Raw genomic sequence first — 12,819 nt, forward strand, 5'->3', positions numbered from 1 at the left:
CAACCCAGCCTCCAGACCTGCAGGGAGGGTTGACTTAAAGGCAGCACGGAGTTTGGGCCCGGCTCCTTTCCTGCCCGATTAAGTGAAGCGAGAGGGTCAGGGAAGTCCAGGGAAGTTGAACAGTTTTGCAGATTGATTCTGAACATCACCTCAGCCCTTCCCGTAGGTCACAGTGATAAAGGCCGGGAAGAGCAAGAGGCTGAAAAGAGGAGGTCAGAGCTGGGGGGAATTTTTAATTTTGTTCCTCTTGCCCTCCTCGGGCTTGGGATCTGGTGCAGAGAGGTGAGCCCTGCATGGACTGTGTCCAACCTGAGTGATTTGTATATATCCCAGTGCTTAGAATAGCGGTTGGCACATAGTAAGCACTTAAGTACCATTAGTGTTGTGATTATCATTACTACCGTGCATAGAGCCTTTACTGTCTCGGGTCATTCCCGGCTGCTCCTAACAATTTTCCTCACTGTTCCTTCCCCTTCCTGGCTCCAAACTACCACCATCTGGGCTGAGAGAGTCAAGCCACCTTGTTGCCCCCATAGTCCAAGTTGACCCCAAAGCTTGGAGAGGAGGCTCGGACTTGCTGATGCCACCTCTCCCCTCCCCTGATCCCCCTCGCCTGTGGAGCCTATCACATGTACACCCCAAAACCAACGGTGTCGCAGCTGCTTCCGCTGGAGGACACCTCCAGCCCCCACCCTATCACAGCTTGGGATGGATCCTAGTGCCCCCTGTTTCCCTAATGCCTTGGTATCCCAGCTCTGCCACTTCTCAGCTGTGTGACTGTGGGCAAGTCACTTCACTTCTCTGTGCCTCAGTTCCCTCATCTGTAAAATGAGGATGAAGACTGTGAACCCCACGTGGGACAACCTGATTCCCCTGTCTACCCCAGCGCTTAGAACAGTGCTCTGCACATAGTAAGCGCTTAACAAATACCAACATTATTATTTTGGGGGTGCCTCCTTCGGGCCATTTGACTCTAAGATAGAGGGTCGGGCTACAAGGTGGAGCGCAGCAGACCATTGGAGGAGGGACTAAGAGTGATGAATGGGGACGATTGGGGAATGAGGGATTCCGACGTTGTGCTCAACCGCCATTGAGAAGCGACGGAAGCTGACGGATAGCACAGGGACTAATGGGGGTTTGCTCCCGTGGGAGCATCTTCGGGAGGGTCAAGGGGAGTTGACCATGTCAGCCAGGGGAGGGCTGATGCAAAGGAGAGGATGTGTTAAGACCCCACAAGTGTATATAGCTATGATTCCATCTTTCTTAATGTCTACGCCAGTCTACTTGTTTTGTTCTGTTTTGCTTTGCTGCCTGTCTCCCCCATTTAGACTGTGAGCACGTTATTGGGCAGGGATTGTCTCTATCTGTTGCCAAATTGTACATTCCAAGTGCTTAGTACAGTGCTCTGCACATAGTAAGCACTCAGTAAATACTACTGAATGAATGAATGAATGAATGAATGAGCTGTCCGTGGAGTGCTCCCTGCTAGGACTGGCGGTTATGTGCTGAGCCCTCCCAGTTGGGAGTGGGATTAAAGGGTCTGACTTGGAGCAAGTTGTGGTCTCTGTGTTCTCTATGCTATACCTCTCTGGGATTGGTAGCATCAAAAGGTCATGGATTCTAATCCTGGCTCCACCACTTGTCTGCTGTGTGACCTGTGTGATGCCTGACTACTTGCTTTGTTGTCTGTCTCCCCCTTTTAGACTGTGAGCCCGTTGTTGGGCAGGGATTGTCTCTATCAGTCACTGAATTGTACATTCCAAGTGCTTAGTACAGTGCTCTGCACACAAGTGCTCAGTAAATGTGATTGAATGAATGACCTTGGGCAAGTCGCTTTACTTCTCTGTGCCTCAATTACCTCATCTGTTAAAAGGGGATTGAAACTCTGTCCAACCCAATTTGCTTGTACTCACCCCAGTGCTTAGTACAGAGTCTGGTACATAGTAAGTGCTTAACAAATACTATAATTATATATCATGACAGTCTTCTCTCCTGCCCCTTTACCTGGGGTCCAGGCAACCTTGCTTGACCTTCTCGAGAGGTGTGTGAGTACTTGACTTGCCTCCCTAAACCTAATTACTTTTTAAGGAAGCCTGGATCCAGCCAAGTTTGTTAGACCCACTTGAGAGGTGTGTTTGACCCCACTTCTGCTGAACCCCTCAGTGCAGAGGTGAGAAAACATAGGGTCCAGGAACAGCTGGATTGTCGGGAGAGGGGTAGAAGAGGAGCAGATTCCAGGATCTTTGGTCCCCACCAAACAATCCCCTGGCACCAGACACTCCTCTTTCCAATTCTTTCATTCAGTTTGTTCTTCTTCACCCTCCAAAAACTTAGGCCAGCATATGCCATTCTAGCCTATCCCATCGCTGCATTTCCATCTCTGATCAGTTTTGGTTCCTGTATTTTCTCACTTTGTGGAGTCCATTCTATTAGGCTTTGAGGTCAGCTGGCTGTCCCACCTGGGAGCTCATCTCCATTTAGCTTCGAGTGTAGTTTTCACCTCTACTTTTGTTGCTTGGGAGCTTCCTGATCTCTCTGCCTGGGCCCGGCTCCCATTGCTTTTGTGATTTCAGCCTCCCTGTCATGCGTGGTGCATGGGGTCGACCAGTCCTCTGAGCTGATCCTTCTCTGTGAGCACCTCATCACTCCATGTTGACCATCTTTTTAGACAAATGGGCCCTGCTCTGGCTTGGCTGCACTCTCCTGAGGCATGCGTTATCAGATTTGTTGACCTTGTGCTTTTGCTAGCTGAGCGAATCTTTAGTTTTCTCCTCTCCAGTTGCCTCACTGCACACTCAAGTGGCCCCTCCTGGATACCGCCAAATGCCAGGATGGTGTTGGTGTTCGTGTCCAGTCATTAATGAGTCAGTGCTGGAGTTCAGTGTTCTGGCATGGTGGCTTCTGGGGGGCGGGGGCCTGTGTCTAACTCAGCATCAAGGGCAAACCGCTTCAGGTTCAAATTGGTTTGGGATGAGCACAGGAAGAAACCACTGCTTCCTCCCCCAAAACTCCCAGAGCGAAACAGAGGAGGGGGAGCAGGGCCTGCATCACCCAGGCCAGTTTGCAGCCCCAGGACTCTGGTGGCAGTTGGGGGGCGGTGAGAGGGGGGATGCTGCAGTGTGGGATCCAACTTCAGGACCTCCATTATGGAACAGTTACCATCTTGGTCTGTGTCCCCACAGGCTTCAAAGCCCAAGCTGCATGCCCTCTGCTCAGCCATCCAGGAGATCCGGAGATGCACCCGCCTGGAAATGCCCGACAACCTCAATACCTTCGTGCTCAAGGTAATGCCCTGACTTCCTCCCATCTTTCCCTGACCTCAGGTCTCTTTTCCATCCTCCCCTCCACCCTGTCACTTGAGGTTTCCCCCTCTCCCTCTGCCCATGGTTTACCCACCCTGGTCTCACTAGTCAGGGTAAGGCAGATCCGCAGGCAGGAGCCCTGCCGTGTGCCAGGAGTTGTTAGGAGAAATGGAGGTGAGAACTCGGCCTTGCCAGAAAGGTGGAGGGGGCAAGGTCAGGATAAAAGGGTGGTCTGCTCCTTTTGCCGTGAGACTGTGGATTCCCAGCTTGTCTGGGACTACTTCCTTCTCTTTTGTGCGTTTCTCCATCCAGGTTAATAATTCCACCGACATCATATTTGAGACTGGAGATGAGCAACAGTTGAATTCATGGACGTCAGAGATCAGAGAATGCCTGAACAGACTGTAAGCCTGGATGTGCTTTCTAGCCGGGACTATCTTGATGAGGGGAGGTCTCGCTTCCCTTCTCCAGAGGCTCTGTTTCTGGCCTGGGGCATGGCGGGGAGGGCGCCCCCTAGTGGAGTGTTTTGGAAGGAGGAGTCTTGGTCCAGACCCGGCCCCAGCTGCAGATTCAAGTTTTCAATGCAAAACTCCCTCCTTGCCCAGTGGAATTGCTGGTTTCTCAGAGTGGGGCACAGAGCCCCACTTGGTCTGACTGGGAAATAAGTAGCTGAAAGTCAGCAGAAGCTCCCTGCCCAGGCTTAGATCTGATCGGACTCAGAGACTCACTACCTTGGCAGGTAGACAGGACCTCTCTATGTAAAGGGAAAGTCTTTTACTCAGCTCCCTCATCTTTCTCTCTCTCTCCCCCCTCCTCCTCTCTTCTTTCTTCTGCTTTCTCTCTCTCTTTTCCCTCTTTCTTTTCCTCCAGCCGATCAGAAGGAGCTGAAGAGGATCCATCCAACCTGACGCACGCGGAGCCTGGCGCATCTGACTCTCCCAGTGGGAGCATGGACTCCCTTAGCCAAGGTGACGACCTGTTGGAGCAGGGATCGAGCCTCTGGTAGTTGACTCAGGGCACCGACATCCCAACTGGGGACCCAGGGCTGGTGCTGAGCCTCCATGCCCTCTTGTGCCGATCGCACTCGGGGCAGAGGGCTCCTTTTCCCTTTCCTTGGGAGTCAGAGCCCACTAAGCGGGGAAGAAGACCTGAGCTGGACCCCATCCAAGTTTCCTAAAGGCAGTCAGGCAGTTGGCATAGCCTTGGGGCTTAGGACCAAGCCAGGAAGGTACTCCCCATCCACCTCCACGGCATCGGCATAAACCCCTTTTTCCACCATCAGCCTTTCAAGGGAGTTGAGTGCCAAGGACCTGCTCCACTGCCGGGATTCCTGGAGTCTCCTTGGGGCAGGGAGTCAACCTGGCCTTGGTGGGGAGAGGGCTCGGACCAGAATTCCCAGCCCCATTCCCCAGACCGCCGGAACCTGACCCCATCGTCTCCTCCTCCCCTGACAGGTGCTTCGCTCTGTGGGCTGCCTGATCCAACTTGCCAGAAAACTGACCACTTCCTGTCCTGCTACCCCTGGTTCCACGGCCCCATCTCTCGGGTGAAGGCTGCCCAGCTGGTGCAGTTACAGGGCCCCGCGGGTCACGGGGTGTTCTTAGTGCGGCAGAGCGAGACACGGCGTGGGGAGTACGTCCTTACCTTCAACTTCCAAGGCAAAGCCAAGGTACAGGAAGAGGGATTCAACTTCCGAGCAGAGGCGAGCGGGAGGTGGGGAAAAAGCCAAGAGGTATCAGGCAATGCTGCCCAACCTTCCGCTCGGGAAAGCAAGCGTAGGATGCTTTCTGCTCCCTAGAGAGCACAGTAATCTCTTAATGCATGGTCAGAGCTTCGGGCTTTCCTCTTTTCTCATCCCCGGTATAGGGGGTGGTCACTAGCTTATCTCTAGGAGAAGCAGCGAAGCCTAGTGGAAAGAACATCAGTTTGGTAGTCAGAGGATGTGGGTTCTAATCCCAGCTCCACCTTTTCCAGGCTGTGACTTTGGGCAAGTCATTGAACTTCCCTTTGCCTCAGTTTCCTTATCTGTAATATGGAAATTCAGTACCTGTTCTCCCATCTACTTAGATTTAGCCCCATGTGGGACTGTGTCTGACCAATTAACTTGTATCTACCCCAGTACATATGTGCTTGACAGACAGTAAGCCCCAAATACAGTACCATTCTTGTTGTTACTATTCAGAGCCTCTTCCTGAGGCAGGGAGAGACTTAGTAGGCCTCTTGAGGGGGGAGAGTTCAGGAAGCAGCACCCACCACTGAGACGCCCATCTTTCTCTGGCAGCACCTGCGTCTGTCCTTGACGGAGTGGGGTCAGTGCCGAGTCCAGCACCTGCACTTCCCCTCCATCGTGGATATGCTGTACCACTTTCAACGATCCCCCATCCCACTGGAGTGCGGAGCCGCCTGCGACGTCAAACTCTCCAGCTACGTGGTTTTTGTCTCCCACCTGCCAGGTGAGTAGCAATGGTCTCTGGGTAGAGCTAGGCGGAAGGACCCCGAGCGGGAAGCAGAAATGGCTACAACAGGCTCGATCCCCACCCTAGATCCAAGAGACTGTTTGTCTGTCTGGGCTGGCCCATGGTTTCTGCAGGATCCTCAGGGCAATCATGCGAGAATCAGAGTAGAGGGGAAACAGATCAGAGTCGGGAGGGAGGAAGGAGCGAGGGCCAGTGGGAAGAGAAGGGAGAATAGCTGGAGGATGGGCTATATTTGTAAAGGCAGAATGGGCTAGAGAAAGAAGCTGTGTACTGTGTATAAGGAAAAACAAGAAAGGAGGGTGGTGAGTCCAAAGCAGGGAGAGAACTCTAAACCACAGCCAGGGGCAAGGATGGGAACAGGAAAATCACTGCCCTTTTCTCCTCACTGGGCAGATGACACCTCCCACTAAGGCAGGGAGAGAAGTGGGGGTGGGAGAGGAGGTGGCAGATTTGTCCAATGGAGCTGCAGTTTGTTGTGGTGATGTCAGAGAAGGGGTGGTGTTCGAAGCTCAGCTGTCTTTCTCTGTCTCTTTTTAAATGGTATTTGGTAAGTGCTCACTGTGTACTGGGGAAGCCCAGGGGCAACACAAGATAATCAGGTTGGACACAGCCCATGTACCATGTGGGGCTCATAGTCTTGATCCCCATTTTACAGAAAAGGTAACTGAAGCACAGAGAAGTTGTGACTTACCGAAGTTCACACAACAGACAAGTAGCAGAACCGGGATTCAAACCCCTGTTCCTCTGACTCCCAAACCCATGCTCTTTCTACTGGGCCATGCTGCTTATCCTCAAAGCTTTAACTGAGATGTGGACAGGGGTGAGGGTCAGGGTGTCAAGAGCTGATTTCAAAGGATGGAGGCAGCAGTTGGGCTAGGCTGAGTTTCAGGGGCCTATAGCCCTCAAAGTCGCATTGGGGTCCTGAAGACGTGCTCCCAGCTTCGGCCGCACCTCCACCGCAGTGGGCCGGTGGCCCCCGGTGCCAGAGCAGAGAATGTGATTGGACTGCCTACTCAACCAGAATCCAGTCAGAGAACAGACTCTCCGCTGTCCCCGGATGGGATCCGTAACAAAGTCTCATCTTTTAAATGGTGGAATTGAGAGCAATGGAAAGAGAAGCTGTGGAGATAGGAGTGTTGGCACAGGAGAGGCTGCCAAGGTAGAGGGCATCTGGCGGAATGCCCACAGAGATGGGCCTGGGGAGTGCTGGGAGAGGCCCCGGCCACCACCTAGAGCAGTTTTTCTTTGTCGCTGGAGAGCCCTGGGCTGTTGCCCTGGTGACTGGAGGCAGAAAGTGGTGTCCCTGAGCTGCCCATAGGGCAATCATGGCAAGGATGGGAACAGGAAAATCACTGCCCTTTTCTCCTCACTGGGCAGGGAGAGAAGTGGGAGCGGGAGCCAAGGGAGCTGCAGTTTGTCATGGTGAAGTGTCCCTGGGCTGCCCTCAGCCCCATTCCCCTCTGTTCCCAGCTCAGCCAGCAGACAGGCCGGATTAGAGCTCCCCTGAGTGTCCAGTCAATTCATGTGGGGAGTTTTGGGTTTCCCTCTCTAACCTCCTGGAGCATATGAGAAGGGGGCACCTCCAATCTACTCCCACTGCCTTCAGTAGCAGACAGGCTGCTCCAACTTGGCCAGCACTGGAGGAAGTGAGGGTTCAGGATCTTTCAGGCAGGACAGGTGTACCGGCAGATAAGGAACCTCTAATCTGCACAGTGTGCACCTTCAATCTCCACTTGCCTTTTTGAACGGAAAGGCCGGCCCGGAGCTTGTGGGAGTGGGGAAATCTTTGATGAAGGCTCCTCCGGAAGGGCCCCCTCACACCCTGCCAGGTGAGGCCTAGGGGCGCCTTGGCGGCTCCCCACCTGGCTCGATTCTGCAGCCCAGAGTGTGGCTGCAGTGTTGCTCTCTCACTTCGTTACTAGCAGTCATCCAGCTGAAATCAACCAGCCCACTTATCCGAGGGATGTGACCGTGGTAGTGGGGAGGAGGGGAGGTGGAGGCAGAAGCTGCAGTGGGAGAAATGGGCCAGCTGGAGGCTTCCATCTGCCCTTTTCCAGTCAGTCCCCCCACAGCTGAGAAGGGATGCTGGCTGGAGGTGGACTGGATTTGATTTGGGCCTCGGTGATAGGTGGTGATTTGTCATATGACCCCCAGAAGTGCCCCTTCCTTGGGGACTTGCAGCTTGGGAAGAGGAGGGGCAGCACTGAATTATAGTTGGGACAGGGAGGTAAAAAGAGAGGGAGGGTGGTGGTGGTGGAGGGGGGAGGAACCACGATGACCCTCATTTCTTCTGCCTGCTCTCCTGGGAGAGTAGAAAAGCAATTCTAAACCCTAATTCTAATTTTTTTTAAATCTTCAACTTGGTTTTGAGTCACAGCTTCTCTAAGAATGCTGTCAGGCAGCCGGCCTTCCCCCTGAGAAGGTTATTCTGGCGTCTTCCCAGTGTCATGGGCCCCTCAGGCTCTAGCTTTAATGTTTTCCACCACCCTTCAGGTCCACCAGAACTTCCCAGATCTCTTCTCTCACCTCCCAGGTTCCAGCAACACAGTCCTGTTTCCCTTCTCCGTCCACCGCTGGAGTTCCGACCTCGGCCTTCCCCACCTGAGCCCCTCAGGTTGTCCCCGGATGCACATCCCGGAGGACCTCCCGCCTCGATCATCTCCCCCCGAGCAGATCTTCCATCTGGTGCCCCCGCCGGCAGAGCTAGCCAGCAGCCTTCGGCACGGCGAGTCAGCAGCAGCAGCAGCAGCAGAGCCCACGGCCAGGCCACGGGACACAGACTATGAGCTGGACTCACCCAGTAGAGGCCGTATCCGTGCCATCGAGAATCAGTACACTCCCCTCTGACAGGATGAATGCCATCACAGGCCTGGCGCCCTGCCCCACACGAACTTTATGCTTAGGATAGGGGCAACATACAGTTTGGCATGCAAACTGATCCCAAAACTCTTTTCAAAACATAAGAATGTAACTTTCTCTTTTCTTCCTTCTGGGTAGGGATTGTTTTTCAAGGGATGGTGATACATTCTTCACTCCAGTTTGGGTGTGATCTTTCTATTAGGCCTGTTAAAGGGCCTGTTATAAATGTTAATCACACAGCTTTCTTATTACTGTTTACAGATATAGTTCCTGTTCGCTTGCCGGTATCTATGGCTTTAGGCTTTTGCCCCTTCCTCTTCCTCCCTCATCATTTCAGAGAGTCTACTTTAGCTTAAGGAAGTTTGGGAATCTTTACTGGGGCTGATGTAGATAAAAACCACCCCAAGAGAACCAATGTACTACAATTCCCTGGAAACTAAAGACTAACTTGAGGCATGGAGATGTTACTATTTGTGCTCTCCACAGCAACTGAGAACCACAGTCATGTACAAGGAAGTGGACACAGCTGCACCCAAAGAGCCAGCAGTTCATGCTGACAGAGGAGCAAGGGGCTTAGAGGATTTTAGAGTTTGGGAATGGGCTAAATTCAGTCTCCCTCCATGCCTACTCAGCCACGACCCAAGAAGACTTCCTACAGGTGAGTCAGGAAACACTAAAGTCCCAAGAATTTATATTTAGCTTGCCCATTGTACTATAAACCTGTATGAGTGATTTTGGGGGAAAAAGAAATAGCTAATGGCCATCCCCACAACCAGCCCGCATGGCAGGGTTTCTCTTAGATGATCAGAAAAAAATATTAGACACAGGTCTAAGGTTTAAAGTTTTTGAAAACGTTTTACCTCAGATGATTTCTTACAGGATTTAGGTATAAGAACCAAATCCAAACTGTTGCTCACCTCTTTGCACTGTTTAGATGTCAGATGCTATTTATATAGTTAAAAGAACAATAGTTATGCAAATGATATGTCACTAGTTTGTGGTTTTTAAAGCCAGAAGAGCCTTTGTTTTTTGTAATGAGTTCTCAGGAAAACCACTTTAGTTTCTTTCTAATTTTTGGACAGCCCATTGTTGTTTTAAAAATAGAAAAGTGAAGTATGTCACCTCTTTGGGGAAATTAAAGAAATCACTGTAAGGGGAGGGCAGCAATCAACAATTTTCCTCTTGTGCCTTACGAAGACTTGGATTCTGGTTTACATTAGCCATGTGGAGTGCTGTAGGAAGAGAAGAAAAATTGACAATTTTTTGACCCTTGAAATGCTTCACTAAGTGGTAGGGGTTGTGCACAGCTCTCTAAATGGTTAAAATTTTGAAGCAAGAAGTGATCCCATGATTGTATCAGTACAACTCCTGGACCTGAAATGGAAGGTATGAAGCCAGAACCACAGCAAGCAGGGACACATAGCGTATTGAAAGTGCCCAATAAACTTCTGTTGGCAAGCTAATTACTGCTGATTTATTGCATGTAAGATCTTTTTTTAAAAAAATTTTAGATTTAGTGACTTCATTTTCACTCAGTAATGTCATGGCTTAACTAACATGGCTTGCAGTTCCGATAAGCTTCTGAAACCATATAAATTAACCAGACTTTCCTCCTTCTTAAGCTCAGTAACACACAGAGTAAGTTCACCCTCTCAGAGAAGAGACAAAGCAACCCAGGTGCCAGGGATTGAGGACAACTGCTGACATAACTTGTAATGGCTACTGGCCAAACCCACCTTCTCCCTGATGTTGCTTCTAGGAAATTGAGGCTTGTTTACAGAGGCCGAGACTGAACATTCTTACAGACCTAGTGTCTTGGGAGCTCTCAATTTTGATTGTGTGGGAATTTTTTGGAATACATTTCAAGTCTTCTAAACTTTTTTTTTTATAACTACTTTGTATCCACCTCAAGGGCTTAGTCCCTACTAAGTACTTAGTGCTATGATTATGACTGTCATCTGGAGGATATGAAGAGTCAACAGCATTCCTACACACCCCAGCTTTCCTCATCCTACCACAGCTCCAGTAATTTGATGTTCACCATTTGATAAAGTTAGTAATAACTTATTTTCTGCATTCAGAACCCATCAGTGCCAGACTCAACTGAAAATCTAAAAAGGGGTAGGAGTAACCTGGCTTCCACAATGACGGAAGAGTTCAGGCAGAGGGAATCGGTTGGAGTCCCCAAAAGAAGCCCAGCAGAGCTTTCTCCCCAACCCAAGCTGTTCATCCACCCCCAGCAGTGAAATCTTACTTCTGCTCATGAACACTTTCCTCCGCAAGCCCATTCTCCCTTCAGCTTTTTTAGCACTCACTAAACCTCCCTCTACCCCTCTATTATTCTTGAAAAAAACCTTAACATTCTGCTTTCCCATTGTGAAAGCAGTTTGCAGAAAGTGCAGTCCTGTTAGGCATATCCCCTTAAATCCAGAGAGTGTTACCAACCACTGATCAAGAAATATAAGTACTTTTATGATGCACCTTTTCAAAGAAAAAAATTTGTACAGCTTCAAAAAGTGGGTGGCCTCTGTTGAAACCATCCCCCCCACCCACCCCCGGCACCGCCCAAGCTGCCCTTCTAAATTTTAGTTGCTTCTCTTATTCAGATATTCACTGATTAAGGGCTGTGGCATCCAAGGCTATGAATAACTACACTGGCAGGATCAACGGTCAGGTAACACACATGCCCTGGCATTCCTCAGCAACTATTCAGTGTAGCCTTTTCAGTTTGCTGCTTTCCTTGCCCGGCCTAAGGTGGATCTTGCCATGGGCCAGGAAAACCCAATGAAGAACTGGCCCAGAGGGACTGGAGGCAAACTTCCGCAGCAGCTTGGCTCAGTTTGAGTTCTAAATCCTTGATGGAGGCATGAGGGTATGGCCTCTTTCATATCCCCATTGATCACAGTGCCCCCTCCAACTGAAAATCCTATACTCTTGGATTATAAAAAAGATACCATTATCTAACAAAAGGCTGTTTCAATTCTTGGAGTGACAACACTAAATTGCTACCATCTTTTTCTCCCAAAGCATTTCCAACTAGAGTAAATGATGGTACATTGTGATGGGCAGGAAAAGTGTCTACTAATTCTGTTGTCCTTTCCCAAGCGCTTAGTCCAGTGCTATGCACTTAGCGAGTGCTCAATAAACACCACTGACTAACTGATGGTATGGCCCTCCTTTCCTAGCAGCTATTCCAAAGATGACTGCTTGCCCGGGAAGGCCCCACCCCACTCCCCTACCTTCTTTAGGCTGCATGTCACCAGACTGCCTGAAAGGATTTGGACAGGGAATTAACTGGGGGAAAGATCCTGTCAACAAGGAGCCTTACATGCCTCAGTTTCAGCCACCTGCAGTCAGTGCCCTTTTCTATCTTCTGATTCCTGTCAAAACATGATTCTTACTTGGCATGAAGTCAAACGGGTCATTTTCCTAGAGAAAGCACTGTGCCCGTGGCTACAACTCAAGCAGATGTTGCCACTCACAACCATTCCTATTTGAGGACAGCTAACTGTAACCCTTCACCCAATCCCTCTATCTCCTAAGCTATCTTGTATAACTCTTTTGGATCTGGCCTAGATACAATTTAGAAAGCAAATGATGGCCAGAATCAAAGAATTACACACACACACTCACTCACCTGCCTTAAATTCTAGACCAGCAATTCAGCTCATGGCCCTTAAGGAAGAGAGAAGGTATAAAAAAATCAATCACTTTTGATACCCTGGAGCAGAGAACACTATTTTTGCATAACAGTTTTTTTAAATTCCCAATCGAGGCCTTTAAATTCTAACTGATGGTTTAAGACTTCTCCTTGCTTTCACTCAGAGCTTGTAATCCTTACGTATGTCACATCTGCCAACACCTGCCACAGGAAGAGTAACTAGATAGTGTATGCCATTATTCATGACCTTTTCACAACGAGGCATCTTAAATCCGGCACTTGTTTGGTCAGAATAAGTACTTCATTTGTTTTAGCTATGAAAACAGAAAGTTAATTCATCTTGTGTAATTAAACCGAAGACATTTTCTATGTATTGTTTCTTTATGTACTGTACAAGTAACTTATTCTTGAATAATGCAGATTTTGCTCTAAAATGTATAAAAACAGCTAAGTGAATAAAAAAAACTTTCAGATTGTGTCATCAAATTTGCAGGCTCTCCTTATTTAGTTTGTTTTTTAA

General features: G+C 49.7%; 1 protein-coding gene across 2 annotated transcripts in view; it reads left to right on the forward strand.

Annotated features, from left to right (window-relative positions):
• The window catches only part of SH2B3 (SH2B adaptor protein 3), a 92,337-nt gene extending 79,552 nt beyond the window's left edge, over positions 1–12,785 (forward strand). For both annotated transcript variants that reach the window (XM_029057566.1, XM_029057567.2), the window contains exons 3-8: positions 3,183–3,284; positions 3,615–3,706; positions 4,173–4,270; positions 4,757–4,971; positions 5,584–5,755; positions 8,313–12,785. In XM_029057566.1, the coding sequence (XP_028913399.1) occupies positions 3,183–3,284; positions 3,615–3,706; positions 4,173–4,270; positions 4,757–4,971; positions 5,584–5,755; positions 8,313–8,626 (993 nt within the window). In that variant the 3' untranslated portion in view covers positions 8,627–12,785. The remainder of the gene's footprint in view (positions 1–3,182; positions 3,285–3,614; positions 3,707–4,172; positions 4,271–4,756; positions 4,972–5,583; positions 5,756–8,312) is intronic.
• Positions 12,786–12,819: the final 34 nt, after the last annotated feature.

Source organism: Ornithorhynchus anatinus, chromosome 2, assembly GCF_004115215.2.
Source record: "Ornithorhynchus anatinus isolate Pmale09 chromosome 2, mOrnAna1.pri.v4, whole genome shotgun sequence".
Lineage (NCBI taxonomy): Eukaryota > Metazoa > Chordata > Mammalia > Monotremata > Ornithorhynchidae > Ornithorhynchus > Ornithorhynchus anatinus.